Source organism: Cajanus cajan, chromosome 10, assembly GCF_000230855.2.
Source record: "Cajanus cajan strain Asha chromosome 10, NIPB_CcT2T_4, whole genome shotgun sequence".
NCBI lineage: Eukaryota > Viridiplantae > Streptophyta > Magnoliopsida > Fabales > Fabaceae > Cajanus > Cajanus cajan.
This window is the reverse complement of record NC_138526.1, coordinates 25,640,119-25,657,220: the sequence shown is the minus strand read 5'-3', so window position 1 is coordinate 25,657,220 and position 17,102 is coordinate 25,640,119. Positions and strand designations below refer to the sequence as shown.

The 17,102-nt window shown below is 33.0% G+C and overlaps 2 protein-coding genes and 1 pseudogene across 4 annotated transcripts; 2 read left to right on the top strand and 1 right to left on the bottom strand.

The window, feature by feature from the left end:
* Positions 1-1,118: 1,118 nt before the first annotated feature.
* On the bottom strand, positions 1,119-6,107 carry LOC114916128 (ribonuclease II, chloroplastic/mitochondrial). 3 transcript variants are annotated; one of them, XR_014430366.1, is made up of 6 exons: positions 5,993-6,107; positions 5,290-5,481; positions 5,052-5,194; positions 4,876-4,953; positions 3,496-4,805; positions 1,119-3,106 (listed from the first exon to the last, which is right to left on the bottom strand). XR_014430366.1 is itself a non-coding variant. In XM_083065940.1 (5 exons), the coding sequence occupies exons 2-4, from the start codon at positions 5,478-5,480 to the stop codon at positions 4,896-4,898; spliced, it is 354 nt and encodes a 117-aa protein (XP_082922066.1). In that variant the 5' UTR covers position 5,481; positions 5,993-6,101; the 3' UTR covers positions 3,165-4,805; positions 4,876-4,895. The 3 variants fall into 3 exon arrangements, 1 of the variants encoding a protein (XP_082922066.1); XR_014430365.1 differs by lacking the exon at positions 1,119-3,106 and having other exon boundaries at positions 3,165-4,805; XM_083065940.1 differs by lacking the exon at positions 1,119-3,106 and having other exon boundaries at positions 3,165-4,805; positions 5,328-5,481; positions 5,993-6,101.
* Positions 6,108-6,983: 876 nt separating this feature from the next.
* On the top strand, positions 6,984-7,448 carry LOC145952395 (uncharacterized). Its single transcript, XM_083064752.1, has 2 exons — positions 6,984-7,113; positions 7,249-7,448. The coding sequence occupies exons 1-2, from the start codon at positions 6,984-6,986 to the stop codon at positions 7,446-7,448; spliced, it is 330 nt and encodes a 109-aa protein (XP_082920878.1).
* LOC109802584 (putative pentatricopeptide repeat-containing protein At3g47840) lies at positions 7,223-10,431 on the top strand (annotated as a pseudogene).
* Positions 10,432-17,102: the final 6,671 nt, after the last annotated feature.

Below are 17,102 nucleotides of genomic sequence, written 5' to 3'. Positions count from 1 at the left end.
AATTTCTAAAAGGAAGGGAGAATTATAACATCCCAAATTTTATACAATGGTTAATTATTATTTTCCTATAGTTATTAATTAATAAAAATGGGTCTTTTTAAGTAGAATATTTTAGAGATTTTAATACTTGATTATTATGTATTCTAAATATTTATGGGGATTATTAAAGGGATTTTATAATTAAAAATAATAAAATAATATTATGGTATTTTGAAGGCTCAGAACGGGCCGTTCCCAAAAGTGGAACGGGCCGTTCCAAATTTTCAAAGAGAGTTGTGTTTGTTGGCCCAGAATAGGCCGTTTCAAAAGTTGAACGGGATGTTCTAAATTGGTAAAGAGACCAATTTGGGTTATTCCAGAACAGACCGTTCCCAAAGAGAAATGGGTCGTTCCAAGATTCTAAAAATGCCTAAAAACCTTAGTTGGAAACGAGTCGTTCTAATTATGGTCAATGTATGTTAAATTGAATCCCAGAATGGGCCGTTCTAATTTTAGAACGGGCCGTTCTGATTGGTGAAAACGGGCCGTTTTGATTTTAGAACGGGACATTTTAGTTGTAAATTTTGCATATAACGAATGACTCCAGAATGGGCCATTCCGAATTCAGAACGGGCCGTTCCGGGTACCCCTGAATGCCTATAAATGGGAGGCATGGGCTTTGAAAAATTATATCAGCTAGAGGTGAAAACTTAGAAAGAGAGAGAGAGAAAGAGAAAGAGAGAGAGAGAAAGAGGGAAAGAGAGAAAAAAAAATGAGTAGGAAAAGGATCTTGAAGTTTTTATGCAGATAAGCCGATGTTCTAAGGTAAGGAGGAGGAGAACTTTATCTCTTTAAAATTTTATATACTCTTATGTTTATTTATTTATGTTATTTTTTATGTGTATTTATTTAGTGGGGTGTCCCTAACCTCATTTATTTGCTTAACCTATGATTATTTTTATCTATAATAATTATTAAGGTGTTCATATTTTATATTGTTTAATTATTTTATAATGATTGATATTTTTATTTATATCATTGATACTCTTAATATATTCTTTTTACGTAAATATGTTTATTGTAAATATACTTTATAATCAACTATAATATAGTTGTGATATCTTGGACTCGTCTTATTGTTATTTCATGTATTTATGAAGATAAATATTGTTCTATGGCCATAGAAGATAAAGTTTGAATTATTTGTAGCTGGAGGTTTGACCTTGGGGATTTAAATGAGTAAGGAATGAAGGTGAAATATCTTTTTGTTGGTTGGTATTATGATGATGCTCATTTATCCTGACTAGTCACTACAAGTATAATTCAAATTTTATTGTATCATGAAAATCTAATATATGATCTGTATATATATTTATATATATATATATATATATATGTTTAATATTGACTATAAAAAAAATTCTGTATATTCTTTTGAATTATTGTATTTATTGGATATTGTTCTCACTCCTCTCTTTTCTTTGTTTTTAAAATTAAATATATTATAAATTAGATGGATCTACTTGGGATTCCAGATCATTTTGCAGTTGTTATTACTGTTGTCCTACTTGGAAGAAATTGGAATATGGAGGCTATTTGATGGATCTGTTATAATTTTATTTTTCAACCATATTATTTCAATTGTAATTTTCTTTCCACTATCAATGTAAATAGCGTAATAGAAGTGGAAGAAAGAAATAATGTGTAAACTAGTACATTATTGTAAATATTTTAGAACGATATGTCATGTAATAAATTCATAAAATATTCTTTTTCTCTATCTTTATCTTAAAAAAAATATTGTTAATGATATTATTGAGAAAATATTATATAAGAAAATATATAATTATTATTATATAAATCGGGCGTTACACATTTCGCTCCCACGTTTGTCTCCAAACCACCAGATTATAGAAATTAAAACAATAATAATAAAAAAAAACAAAAGAAGAAAACAATTCACCTAGATTTGCAAGAAGGACAATGAAGAAGAAAAGATAAAAGCAAAAGCAAGAGTTTAAAATGCAAATTACGTTTTCGAAATGAAATTTTGAAGCATTTTTTATGTCGAGTGTTGTTTCACCCGTTATAGAAAGTTTTATAATGGGTGTTCCATCACAAAATGTGTTGGAAAGAGCCAGCTTTACGGTTGACCACAATCTTTCTTTGACGAGTATAATGACAGTTAACATAGAAAAAACTTGACCGATGAAACAACCCCAACATAAATTTTGTTAAGTCAAAAGACAATCCCTAATGTTTTATAAAGTTTTAATGATAACAAACGCTACATTTTTAATAATAAAACACACTGTAAAAGTCGTTATTTTAGACTGAGTAAGACAAAATAGCGTTTGTAAGATGAAGCTAATTAGACGAAATATACAAACCTTCTCTAACGATCGTTATTTATTATGATTGACGAGTTTTAAATGTTAAAATGAATGCTTTATATTTTAACAGATCAAATAAAACTTGCATACATTAATTAATTAGGTAAAAAGTAATTAAGTGAAAAGAGTGAGATGATAAGTCCCAACAATTTTAAGGATAATTTTAGAAAAATAATACAAATTGTTAACAAATTTAAGGCTACTAAGTACTAACTATACTAATTAATTTTCTTAATTACTGTGAATTAGTTAAAAGTGACTTACATTTAGGAGAGAGGGAGTCATAGTTAATAAAAGTTATAAAAAAAACTTTATACTGCCTTAACAATATATGACAGCATAAACCCTCATCAATGATCTAAAAATCTCAGTATGCATCACCTTTATACTTTGTAGTACTTGGTTTTGAAGAATGGGAAGTATTAATAATAATGTCAAATAATTTCGTCATGTTATTTCCATGTAACCAAAAATATTAGTATAATGAATTCAGCAAAGATAACATATATATGATTACAATCATATAATGTTGCCAAGCAAATGAAACCCACCTCATCTGGATCAGATGAGTCCAATAAAAGACTTTGAGCAGCCGATATGATTTCTTCTGAATGATAAGTGGGAATTCCCAACTTCAACAGATCAAGATTGATATGTACAGGAAAATATCCGATATCTATCAAAAGTTTAACAGATGAAGATGCTACTTTTGCCAGACCCATTTCCTTAAGTATCTGCTAGTAAAAGAGAAGATAAATTTACTAAAAGAACAAGAAAGTCAATGGTGGTGACTGGTAACATAAACAATAAACAACTTTCTAGAGATGCATTATTATTCAATGATTTTATACTAAACATCCAAGCAAAGAGACAGCTGAATCCACTAAGATCATCCTTTCTCATTGTTAGGAAGTGTTACATTAGTACTAGACTTGTATATGATACAATTCATAATTATACAAATATATATACAAGGAATCTAATTAAAATAAGTTTGAGAATCTCGTGCAAAGATTCTACGCTCCCCTATTTCCTTATCTCTTCATATTATTTACATACTTGAAAAAAAATACCAATTGCTACAATGTTACATGCCTACATAACAATTGAGGGAAAAAATTACCATCCCAGCTGTTTTCCTTTGTTCATCATTTTTACATGTATCAATAGCATATGCTTCAAGAGACTCAATTCTGTTCCAAATTTTCTCATCAATTGTCCATGAAGATTTTGGAGGTTTATCTTGTGAAGACATTGACTTTGCAGAGGTCAGTAATTCGATAAACTCCTTTAAGTTCTTTCTCAGCGGCCTCCTTTGCAAGCTTCCTATGAATGAGCTCCTCAACCTTCCTTTTCAAAAATAATTTTTTAGACATTTATTTCAGTTCATCTGAAAGCAACTAGTAAATCAAACCAGAAGAATAAACATTCTAAAAAGTTATCACACTTTCATGGCTATGTGATGAGAACTATGATCCAAGTTAGTTCCCTTAATGGATTGGAGCTAGTTAATTTTTAAGAGTATATGTGATAGAAAACAACTGGTTTTTTAATAGCAAATCTATTAGAAAACGGTTCTGTATTAGAAACTGCATGATGTCAGTCATGCATAGAAAGTAACTGCTGGCAGTTATGTATTAGATTTAGGAGTAAATAAATATCTGGTAGCAAATATATTAGAATTTAGAAAGCAGTTTTGTATTAGAAAATGCTTGGTGGCAGTGAGTATATATCTGATAGTAGGTTGTGTAATTAGGGGGGATAATTATTTTTTACAATTTGTGGACAAGAATTTATTTGGCTGTGTTTGGTTGTATAATATTAATATATTAGTATTTTTAAAATGTTTTTATTTTAAGAACATTTTTTTAAAATTTATATATGGGTATTGTCAAACTGTTACTATATTATTGTGATTTGTTATTTTCTTTATTATATTAAGTATTATGTTTCATACATATATATTACTAATAAGATTTTTAATATTATTTGTATATTAAGTAACTCTTATGAGTTTACGAGTCAAGTTTATGGAAGCTCTACAAACTCAAGTTTCACAACCTTAGTTCTAAGATGAACCAGTTTTTTAGAGTAAAACACCAGTCATTATAACAGTTCTCGGTCGGATTGGTCGACCTGACTGGTTTAGTCCAAATTTTAAAACAATGCATAATAGTAATTATCTAGTGTGGCTAGGTACTGGCTTTAAACTACTATTATGTGTTTATTTGATCCCAGCTTACAAGTAATATATAACAAGTAAAAGCAAAACACCTAAACATGTAGCACATTTATATGTTAGGAAAATACTCCAAAGAGGGAGCTACATAACTTGAGTAATTGTAACTCCAGTACAGTAAAGTATACTTCATCTTTTGATAGCAAGAGATGAGCAGAATAGCTCTCAAGGGGCTCAGCACTGCCAAAAATTATCTGCAGAAGCAGCAACTCATTTAAGGACAAAGAAAGCATGCATTGACATCTAGTCAAGAAAGCATATTACCTCAGCCAACTCTTCAATTGTCACAGACTTATTCTTCTCGAGGAGCTCAATCCAAGCAAATTCAAGTAGTGGTGGGTCCTGTATCATATCATGCAGAATTTATTTATTGACATATGAACAAGTTTTAAATTTGGTTTATTTGTTACCATCTCCATTGAGGTTGGTTTATTTGTTACCATCTCCATTGAGGAACACTGGAACTGACCATGTTATCCTGAGCCTTCTGAGCAAAATCTGCGATATCTGCTTGGTCAAAATTGTCAACACCAGGAACAATATATGTCACTTGTTGTGGTTTGATGGAAGAAGTGACACCATTCTTCAGCCCAACAAAAACAAGGAAGAGTTAGACTACACAAAATCCAGCAATATTTAGCATTTATAAAAATGCAAGAAGTTCCAACACCTAGCAACCTATTAAACATGCCGCATTATGTTGTTTCTACTAGAACCTGATCAGAAACCATCCAGTTCTTGCCATCAGGTCTCTGAGCTACTGCTAGCAATACTCTATCAGAATCCTTCTTGAATTCCAAAAGCAACCCTTTTTGCAATGAACGATTCACAAGTCTATCTTCAACAAGCTCTTCATTCAACAATCCCATGCTGCTAAATCAATAAAATAAAAATTAATAACTGGACTACTGAAGCAATGAAAAAGCTAGGAAATACCAGAACAAGCTTTATACAAAAATTTACAAGCACATGACTGTAAGAAAGGTGATTGTAGAAAATAGTTTTACAGGTTACTAGAAAGTTTGAAAGCACAAGATCTCACATTTTCACTAACATTTTTTCCTGGAAACAGAACAAAAACCTAAGTAGCAAAATAACATGAAAACAGAACATTTTTCAATTTGGACATAACTACTTTTTCCTCCAGAAAACTTTCTTGACAAAAGTTCTCAGAAATTTTTTCAGCTATTACTTTTGCACTTTCTCCTTTGAAAGAAAATAAAAACACAACCATTTTTGGAACCTTTAAAATAAAAAACAAAAGGCAGGATTTTGGTTGTTTATTCTTTAAACCACAAACCATAATTGAAGTGGGAAAACATACTTATTGTTAGGATTTTAAAATATACAAAAAAGAAATTTATTATTGATCCATAAATACCATTTTATGCCACCGAAAATTGAGACTAACAAGCTCTTGATCTGAAGAAATATAGTGCACTTGGAAAAGGAAAAGTAATTGATAGGCAAGAAAGTCAACCACAACCAGAACCACGGGCCTTACAAGTGTATTACAGAAGGAAAAAAGGCCATTGACTGTAATTAAAATCTCGGTTAGCAAACAGTTAGAGAAAAGTCTATAAATAAAACCCTTATGGTGTGTTTGAATGAGGAATTTTAAAAATTCAAGGAATTTAAAATTCTTAGAATTTGAATTACTTTGATTTGATTTTTTATTATTCTTTAAATTTTTTGTTCCGACAAGTCAATTCAAATTTTTAAAGTTTTAAATTCTTAATTTTGATAGGGCAATATTTTTTGGTGTATATTTTGATAGGGCAATTTAATTTTTACCATAGGTAAAATTGATTTTAAACAAATATATATTGAAATTTTAAGATTTAATTTTATAAGATTAAATATTAGTCAATTTTTAAATATTTCATAATTTTAAAATTTAATATTTAAATAATATTTAATAATTTAAAAAATAATTTTGAATATTCAATAATTAAAAAAAAACTAATGATATTTTTTAGGTGACTTTGAAAGAGAAAAGAGAAGCAGAAAAAAAGAGAACAAAGAATTTCAAATTCTTACTTCTTTGAAAGAATTTGAAATTCTACTATTTTAAAAAATTTAACAAATATTTGGATTTCAAATTTTTTATAAATTCTTTATCTAAGTAAAGCATTTCACTTCAAGGTATTTGAAATTCTTAAAAAAAAAATGAATTCCTCCATTTAAGGGGTTGAGGGTATAGTATTGTTATCCAAGCTATTTGTAAGGGGTTGAGGGTGAATTTGGCGTGTGAGCTGTTGAAGGAGATGAGGGACTTGGGGTGGGTGCCGTCTGAGGGTACATATGGGGCTGTGATTGGTGTTTGTGTTAGGTAGGGGAATTTCGCGGAGGCATTGAGGCTCGAGGATGAGATGGTGACTGGTGGTGTGCCGGTGAATGTATTTGTTGCAGCGAGGTTGGTTGAAGGGTATTGTATGAAAGGGGATGTGAGTAGTGTGTTGCGGTTATTTGATGAGGTTGTTGAGGCTGGTGTTGCTCCCAGTGTGGCTATTTTCTCGATTTTGATAGAATGGTGCTCTAAGATTGGGAATATGGAGAAAACGAATGAGCTTTACACCAGAATGAAACTCATGGGCCTTTAGCCAACTGCGTTTATTGTAAATTTTCTGTTGAAAGGATTCCGGAAACAGAATTTGCTAGGAAATTCATTTGCATTGCTTGATGAGGCAGTTGAAAATGGAATTGCTAGTGTTGTTACATATAACATCCTTTTATTGTGGCTTTGTGAATTGGGCAAGGTTAGTGAGGCTTGTAATTTGTGGGACAACATGATTGGTAAGGGTATTACACCTTCACTAGTTTCTTACATCCAATGAAAAATATTTTATTTTTATTTTTTGGAAACTAATTGGGCTAACAAATTTCAAATGTGTATCCAAACATAGCCTATGTCTCTGATATCATGTCATGGACCAACTAACTACCCCAAAAGTTCAAGCTGTTATACAAAGAAATAGGAATGGTTTTATATATTGTATTTCTAACTAGCCTATTTACAGGAACTGCTACTGAATGTAGAGAAATGATCTAGCAAGCAAAACAAGAACATCTAGCTCCAACTGCCTATTCTGTTCATAATATGCTTGAACTTAACTCTGAGATGAAGCAATTACTGAAACAGGGATAAATTTGTAAAGCTAGGAATATGTTTGATAAAATGGCTCACAGAGATGGGATATCATGGACTACATTAATAGTTGGTTATGTCAATGTCGCAGATTCGCATGAAGCATTGACCTTGTTCTCAAATATGTGGGTCCATCCAGGACTTCAAAGGGACCAGTTCATGATTAGTGTTGCACTCAAGGCTTGTGCACTTGGTGTCAACATTTTTTTTGGAGAATTATTACATGGATTTTCAGTGAAATCTGGTTTAGTAAACTTGGTGTTTGTCAGCAGTGCCCTAATTGACATGTACATGAAAGTAGGCAAAATAGAACAAGGTTGCAGAGTCTTTGCAAAAATGATAAAAAGAAATGTAGTATCATGGACTGCCATTATTCCTGGGCTTGTACATGCTGGTCACAATATGGAGGGTTTGTTGTACTTTTATGAAATGTGGAGATCAAAAGTTGGCTATGATTCACATACATTTGCAATTGCTTTAAAGGCATTTGCTGATCCAAGTTTGTTACATCATGGAAAGTTATACACACACAAACAATAAAACAAGGATTCGATAAGAGCTCATTTGTGGTTAATACCCTGGCTACCATGTATAATAAATGTCAGAAACAAGACTATGTCATGCAATTGTTTGAGAAAATGAAGATGCCAGATGTAGTCTCATGGACAACCCTTATTACGACTTATGTACAGATGGGTGAAGAAGAACATGCAGTGGAAGTTTTTAAAAAATGAGAAAATCAGATGTCAGTCCTATTAAATACACTTTTGCAACTGTAATTTTTGCCTGTGCAAATCTCGCTATTACTAAATGGGGGGAACAGATACATGGCCATGTATTGTGTCTAGGTTTGGTAGATGCTTTGTCAGTGGCAAATTCAATAATTACCCTTTATTCAAAATGTGGGCTGTTAACATCAGCTTCAATTGTGTTTCATGGTATAACTAGAAAAGATATTATATCCTGGAGCACTATAATTGCTGTTTATTCTCAAGGAGGTTATGCAAAAGAAGCATTCGACTATCTATCTTGGATAAGAAGGGAAGATGATAGAAAGAATGTAGAAGAAGTGGAAGTTGTACTCCTCCTAAGTTCCTTCTAAGCACGGATCTCCTTCAAGGAAATTTGAACCGAAGTGATGAACCAAAAGAAGAGGAAGTTACACGGATGTAGTGATGCAAAGTCTTGGATGGAAGCATCCAAGCTCAAAGAGCAAAGGATTGCTCACTTCAAAGAGTAGGAATTGAAGAACTCCTAAGGTGTTTGATGGCACTCTCTTGCTCTCTATATTTCGGTGACTCTTGAGGGAATTTGCTAAAGTTTTGATTTCAGAAATTCTTATGTATTCAAAAGTGTTTGTACAAGGAGAAAGTCACACATTTATAGGTAGAAATTAGGTCAAATTGGCGCCACTCCATGTAGTAACAATTGGCGCCAAGTTTGAATTTCAAAATTTGAATTTGAAATTCAAACTTCAGCCAATTAGATGACTAATCCGGATGGCCCCTCATTTAGATGTCATTTAAGAGTTATTTGAAGTGAATTTGGAGCTCACATGGCCGGAACCACTCCATGCCATCCATGTGACTCAAATTCAATTCAAATTACTTCTAAATGACACATGAATGAAGCCTAATTTTCCTATTAATGTATACTTCATATAAACCTATGCTAATGACCGAAATACATTGGTCTAATGAATACAATGAATATAAAAAATTACAAGAAGAAGAATGAGCCTAATATTGGGTATCAAAAGCCCAAAGCCCATGAAGCCCAAAAATAAGCCCAATAGCCTAAACCCTAAACTATGGTCAAAATACAAGACCAAAATCAAAGCAAAATTCCTATACTAAGAAATATTCAATAAAGCATGGTGTTTAATCAAGTAAGGTCCATGTGAGAAGCACCCTAGGCCCACCAAGCCCATTGGGCCCACTAAGCTCTGAAGCAGACAAGTCTTCAAGTAATCTCCTGGCCATAGCTCTAGTGGTTGGGCCTTTGGCCCATGCTCTTCCATCAGAAGAGCCAAAACCAAATGAATTTGCTCTTGCTAGTGTGTTAAGCGTTTGTGGAAGCATGACACTTCTAAAGCAAGGGAAACAAGTGCATGCTCATGTATTGTGCATTGGCATAGATCATGAAGCAATGGTTCATAGTGCTCTTATTAATATGTATTCAAAATGTGGAAGTGTACAAGAAGCTTCAAAAATCTTTAATGGAATGAAATTCAATGATATTATATCATGGACAACCATGATTAATGGGTATGCTAAACATGGTTATAGCCAAGAAGCCATTAATTTGTTTGATAAGATATCCAGTGTTGGTTTGATGCCAAACTATGTGACATTCATTGGGGTTTTAACAGCATGTAGCCATGCTGGATTGGTTGATCTTGGTTTCTACTATTTTATGTTAATGACTAATGAGTACCAAGTCAATCCTTCAAAAGAACACTATGGCTGCATCATTGATCTTCTATGCATAGCAGGCCAATTGAGTGAAGCTGAGCACATGATACGAAGTATGCCATTCCATAGTGATGACATTGTGTGGTCTACCTTACTCAGAGCATGTAGAGTTCATGGGGATGTTGATCGTGGAAGATGGGCAGCAGAACAGTTACTTCAATTGCCGTGCGTTCTTCACTGGCTATTTTAACAACACTGGTTGTTTCCCTATTCTCTCTAACAATGCCAACGAGGTTTCCCAGGAGGAGCATCATTTTCTCAATCCCCACGAAGATTCTTCCCCCTTTCCCGCAACGCTCCTCAAACCTCGTCCTTCCCACTGACCCACCACCACCAACCCCTGCCCTTGACAATTTTCCAGGGAAAATCGCTTCAAGCTTCAATTTTCCCGAGACAATCGCCCCCCAACTGATGGCTTCCTCCTTCCATGGTTGAAGTAGAGTATGAAAGGGAAGACCTTGCCCTTGATCTAGGCTCACCAAAGGGTAGAGAAAAAGGATGACTTTGATGGGAAAGGAAGATAGGCGTGAGGTATAGATGGTTGGCGGAAGTGTTTAGGGTTAAGGTGTTTGGTGCTCCCAAGGTTGGCTCACTCCAAAGGTAAATGGAGGCCACTCTAGGGTTCTCACTCTCCAAGGGTGGAGATAGGAGAAAGTTAGCCAAAGTTAACCTAGTGACTAAGGAGAAGATTTGAGGCACAAAAAGGCTCACTCAAATTCATATATTCCAAAGTATTTACATGTGGTGGGGTGTTGGGTATTTATAGGAGGGGAGGCATCTAGGGTTTCATTTGGGACATGCATGGCCGAAATTCATAAGGCAAATGCACTCCAAATGAAATGCCAAATAACCCTAGATGCAACTTGGTGACCAAGGATAGAATCTATGGGTCTAGATTGGCTACAACTAGGTGCATGATAAGACCATGCAACCTTTGCCCTCCACTTGGGCCTAAGCCTTTCTAACACCAAAAAATAGGTCCAAGATCACCAAAAAAATGTGTCACCTCCTTATGTAACACCCTAGCCCAAAATTAAAACCCTAATCATCTAAAGCACCCCATAATACAAGGGTAAAATAGGAAATACAAGGGAAAATAAATTCTAAGACTAAAATACCCCAAAGTACAAGGGTAAAATTGGAATAAAGCAATAAATTCTATACTACTCAAATTGGTCATAGCCATGAACCATGTGATGGGTCTCACACGAGTACCAAGGATGGTCCTCCATCACCAACCCGGTCGTTCCCTCACAAAATGAGGTCTTGGACACCCTCTTGCGGCACAAGGGGGACCCCGCATCGGCATTGAGGTTCTTCAAAGGCGTAGAGAGACAACGAGGGTTCGTGAAAACCGCTGATGTTTTATGCTTGTTGCTTCAGATCCTTGCCTCGTGCCCCAACACTCACGGAGATGTCAAGTATTTGCTCAATAGCTATGTCTTTGGAGATTCAGCCCTTGTTGCGAAGGTTATGGTGGAAATGTTAGTGGAGTGTGCGGGAAGGTACGATTTTGAATTATCTGATTCTAGGGTTTTTAATTACCTGTTGAATAGTTATGTTAGAGCTAATAAGGTCACTGATGTTGTTGAGTATTTTAGAGCCATGTTGGAGCATAGTGTGCTCCCTTGGCTTGTGAACATTCTTTTGACCGCAATGGTTAAGAGAAACATGGCGGATGATGCGTGCCGTGTGTATGATGAAATGGTTGAGAGAGGAATTCATGGCGATCACTATACTGTGCATGTTTTAATGCGTGCGTGTTTGAAGGGAGGGAGATTTAAGGAGGCTGAGAGGTATTTTGGGATGGCTGCGGGTAGAGGGTTGAAGCTTGATGCGGCGGCGTATAGTATTGTTATCCAGGCTGTTTGTAAGGGGTTGAAGGTGAGTTTGGCGTGTGAGTTGTTGAAGGAGATGAGGGAGTTTGGGTTGGTGCCATCTGAGGGTACATATGAAGCTGTGATTGGTGTTTGTGTTAGGCAGGGGAATTTCGCGGAGGCATTGAGGCTCAAGGATGAGATGGTGACTGGTGGTGTGCCAGTGAATGTATTTGTTGCAGCGAGGTTGGTTGAAGGGTATTGTATGCAAGGGGATGTGAGTAGTGCGTTGCGGTTGTTTGATAAGGTTGTTGAGGCTGGTGTTGCTCCCAATGTGGCTATTTTCTCAGTTTTGATAGAACGGTGCTCTAAGATTGGGAATGTGGAGAAAGCGAATGAGCTTTACACCAGAATGAAACTCATGGGCCTTCAGCCAACTGTGTTTATTGTAAATTTTCTGTTGAAAGGATTCCGAAAACAGAATTTGCTAGAAAATGCATTTGTATTGCTTGATGAGGCAGTTGAAAATGGAATTGCTAGTGTTGTTACATATAACATCCTTTTATTGTGGCTCTGTGAATTGGGAAAGGTTAGTGAGGCTTGTAATTTGTGGGACAACATGATTGGTAAGGGTATTACACCTTCGCTAGTTTCTTACAACCACATGATACTTGGTCACTGCAAACGGGATTGCATGGAAGATGCCCAAAATGTCATGAATGGTAAAGGTGGTTTAAAACCGAATGTCATTACATACACTATTTTGATGGATGGATTTTTTAAAAAGGGTGATTGTGAGCACGCATTTGGTGTGTTTGATCAAATGGTGGCTGCAGATATAGTGCCTACAAACTACACATTTAACACCATTATAAATGGATTGTCTAAAATGGCCGAGTGTCTGAGACAAAGGATAAGTTGAACACTTTTATGAAGCAGGGTTTTACTCCCACATCTATGACTTATAATAGCATCATAGATGGATTTGTCAAGGAAGATGCAGTTGATTCTGTAGAGTCTGCATATAGAGAGATGTGCGAAAGTGGAATTTCACCAAATGTCGTCACCTATACTTGTTTGGTTAATGGATTTTGCAAAAATAATAAGATTGATCTTGCTTTGAAAATGCATGATGATATGAAAAAGAAGGGTTTGGAACTAGATATTACTGCATATAATGGTCTCATTGATGGTTTCTGCAAAATGCAAGACATGGAAAATACAGGCAAATTATTCTCTGAGCTTTTGGAGATTGGTTTGAATCCAAACACAATTGTTTATAACAGCATGATTAGTGGCTTCCGAAATTTGAATAATATGGAAGCAACACTCAACTTGTACAAGGAGATGATTAATAATAAGATTCCATGTGACTTGCAAATATATACCTCACTGATTGGTGGACTTCTAAAAGAAGGGAAATTAAATTTTGCCATAGATCTTTACTTAGATATGCTTTCCAGGGGTATTGTGCCTGATATGTTCATGTACACTGTTTTGATAAATGGACTTTGTAACAATGGACAACTAGAAAATGCGGGCAAGATTCTAAAGGAAATGGATGGCAATAATATAACTCCTTCTGTTCTTCTTTATAACACTTTAATTGTTGGACATTTTAAGGAGGGGAATCTGCAGGAGGCTTTTAGACTGCATGACGAGATGCTTGACAAAGGTCTTGTGCCTGATGACTCTACATACGATATTCTTGTAAATGGAAAGTTGAAAAGATCATACGCTCCAATTGGTGCTTAATCCACACAAAAGGATTATGGGCAACACACATTCTACTAATGAGTTTTTTGCAAACTGAGTCTTGCAGAAAGTATTGAATGGTTTGAAATTGGTCTCATCTTCCATTGTTTATCCTAAGGATCTAGAAATATGGACAAAATTTCCTTTGCAATTTCATCATGATTTCTATTAAGGAAACCGTAGTTCTTTCATATAACTGAAGTGAGTTCTTTCGGTTAGACACTTTCTTTGGCCAAGAGCATAATAGTTCCAATGGCTAGATATCCTGCAGAGAATTTAGCATTTTGCCATTTTGGTAACAGGAATTTCCAATTGTTGCAGGTGGGAAGACAATTTGGTGCTTAATTTTAACTTTTTTATTGGACAAGGATGAATAATTGTCAACTTGTTTCCTTCCCACTATTTAATTGTCTTGGCAACGGATAGGAGCTTTACTGCGATTTTGTAGTTTAGGATGGAATGCTATGATGTGTTCATGATCCATAATATTAGATCATTCTGTTTTAGCATCTCAATTTTTTTTTATGCGACCTTGAGGTTGGATACTTGAATAAAGCCTTTTTGTTTCTTTATAAAAAATAAGAGGGGTGGGGGAAAAGGCATTTATCCATCAATACCTGAATGGGCGTAGCTTTGATCCTTTTTAATGCAATCCAAGCTGCTGTAAATGACCCATTGAGACTGTTAGTCAGAGAAATACTAATTACTTCTTCTGATATTTATTATGAGGAATAGTTTGAATTTTTTTTATAAGGCATCTTATAATTTCTAGAAAGTATTAAATTATTTTTTTTGTTTGTCCTTATCAAAGAGTATGAGAATGTGGTTTTTCTTGTTTCTTAAACCTTATTCAATTGATATGTATCATTTTGTTGGTATTGATGTATAAGCTTTGATATGGGTAATATCTTCACTTTTTGCATGAAAATTTAATGTTAAGCAAGAAGTGTAAAATTAGTAAATTATGATTTTATTTTATAAATTTAATAAAATTAATTAACATAAATATTTATATTGGTCTAAGTGATTTAGTTAAAAGTGTTTTATAATAAGGATCAGACAGAGTAGTCTCTTTATACTTTTCAAATATGTTAATTGAAGGACTAAATTAATGGATATTCATTACTTTATAGTGTTTGAATAAAGGATTTTAGAAATTTAAGAAATTTGAAAATTTTAGAAATTGAATTACTTTGACTTTAATTTTTATCATTTTAAAAATGTTTTGTTTGGACAAATCAGTTAAAAAAAATTTAATTTTAAATTCTTAATTTGGATAGGACAATTTGATTTCTATGGATAAATTTAATTTTAAATAAATATGTGTGTGTGTTTTGGTTTGGATAAGTCAATTTAAAAAAGTAAATTTTAAATTCTTAATTTGGATAGAATAATTTGATTTTCATCATGTGTAAAATTGATCTTAAGCAAATGTGTATATGAGAGAGAGAGAGTGTGTGTGGAGAAAAGACATACATTAGAAGAAGAGGTTGAATAGTGTGTTTAAAAAATTTGCATTAATTTTGCGTAGTAAAGAGAAAATAACTTTACAACTAAAGCACTAGAGAAGAGTCAGATGAAGTACTAGATATTTTTATACTAGTTCGTTTCAATCATCGAGATTACGTTTATTACTCAATCTAACCAAATTAAATTTCACTAACTTTCACCTTTTTATTATAGCTTTAGAGAAAATAATCATTACAACAACTTTGAGTTGAACTTTTAATTTTCTTCACGAGTTACTTTGCCTGTCTTCTTCATTGATTCTAGAGATTGTTGGTAATGTATTTAATGTGAGCATTAAATGTCTTTCAGTAAAGCATGTATTGCTTATCTGATTTAGTTGGCTACTTATCATCATTTCTTTCTAAATTGAGCATAGAAGTAATGTCAGCGTAGAGTAGTTGAAGTCAATGTAAAATATTCTTTTGTAAAGTCTTTTATACGATATTTGGGATCTTGCTTTTTGCTTCACATGGATATTTTGTCTTTTTTCTCTTTTTAACATATTTCGAGAGTTTCAATGTTTCTTCCTTGTTCGATCTATTAAGGAATAACACATTTAATGAAATTAAATTTTATTCTCATTTGAAAGTATTCATTTAACGCATAGAGACAGACTGTATGCTTCATCTAATTTCCTTCATCTTATAGATGATACATATTTTTTACATTTCTTTTGATATAGCGTTTCTTGTAGATATTTGACTTTGTTTAAAAAAAAAAATCTTTTGTTTGTTAGCATTAAAATTAAAATTTAAGGAATTCAAGATTGTTTTTCAACTAACACAAGATTATCTTTTAACTTAATAGAGAGATTTTAAACTAATGTGTGTGTGAGAGAGATTTTAAACAAATATATATATATATATATATATATATATATGTGTGTGTGTGTGTGTGTGTGTGTGTGTGTGTGTGTGTGTGTGTGTGTGTGTGTGTGTGTGTGTGTGATTTTAAACAAATATATGTGTTGAAGTTTCAAGATTATATTTTATAAAATTAAATATTACTCAATTTTAATAATAAGATGAGAGGGAGGTAGGAGAAAAAAAAATTATATTCTTACTTTTTTTTTATAGAATTTGAAATTCTATATTTATAAGAAATTTTATAAATACTTAAATTTTAAAGTTTTTTTTATATAAATTCTTAAGAATGAATTATATAATTTCATTAGTTTCACGAGCGAATTGATTTTCAACATACAAATAAACAAATAAAAAAAAATTTCTAAAAAAAATGATAGACTAGAATTCTTTAAATATAAATTTATTATATTCTAAACTAAAAACTTACAAAAACAAATCAAAAATAGAAATTTAATAAAATAATAATAAAATGGAGCTGACAAAGTATTCACGAAAGATATTACAAAATATGTGTGACCACCTTATAATAGAAAGAATTATTATTTAGAAATGTATGTATGACGAGAGGTTCTTCCTAACATTCCTTTTGTTGGTTCAATTATAAGAGCATGGGCTAAGAGGATAAAGCAACCATTGAGCAGGTTTATACAAGCTCTTTGAGAAAAGGAAAAAAAAAAAAAAAAACTAACCTAGAACTTTTACCACATGATATTTGAAAGGAAGTTAACATCTAAATTATTGTGGTGAAATTATAACTTTTGAATTTTGTTATAATAATTTTAATTCAAATGTACTTTTTCATTACTCTCTCTTTTCTCAAATAGATTCAACTTTTAAATATTTCAATGTTTTTTGGTCATGCAAAATTTCAATTTTATCTTTACGATAAAACTAATTGATTTTTTTTTTAATAGAATAAAGA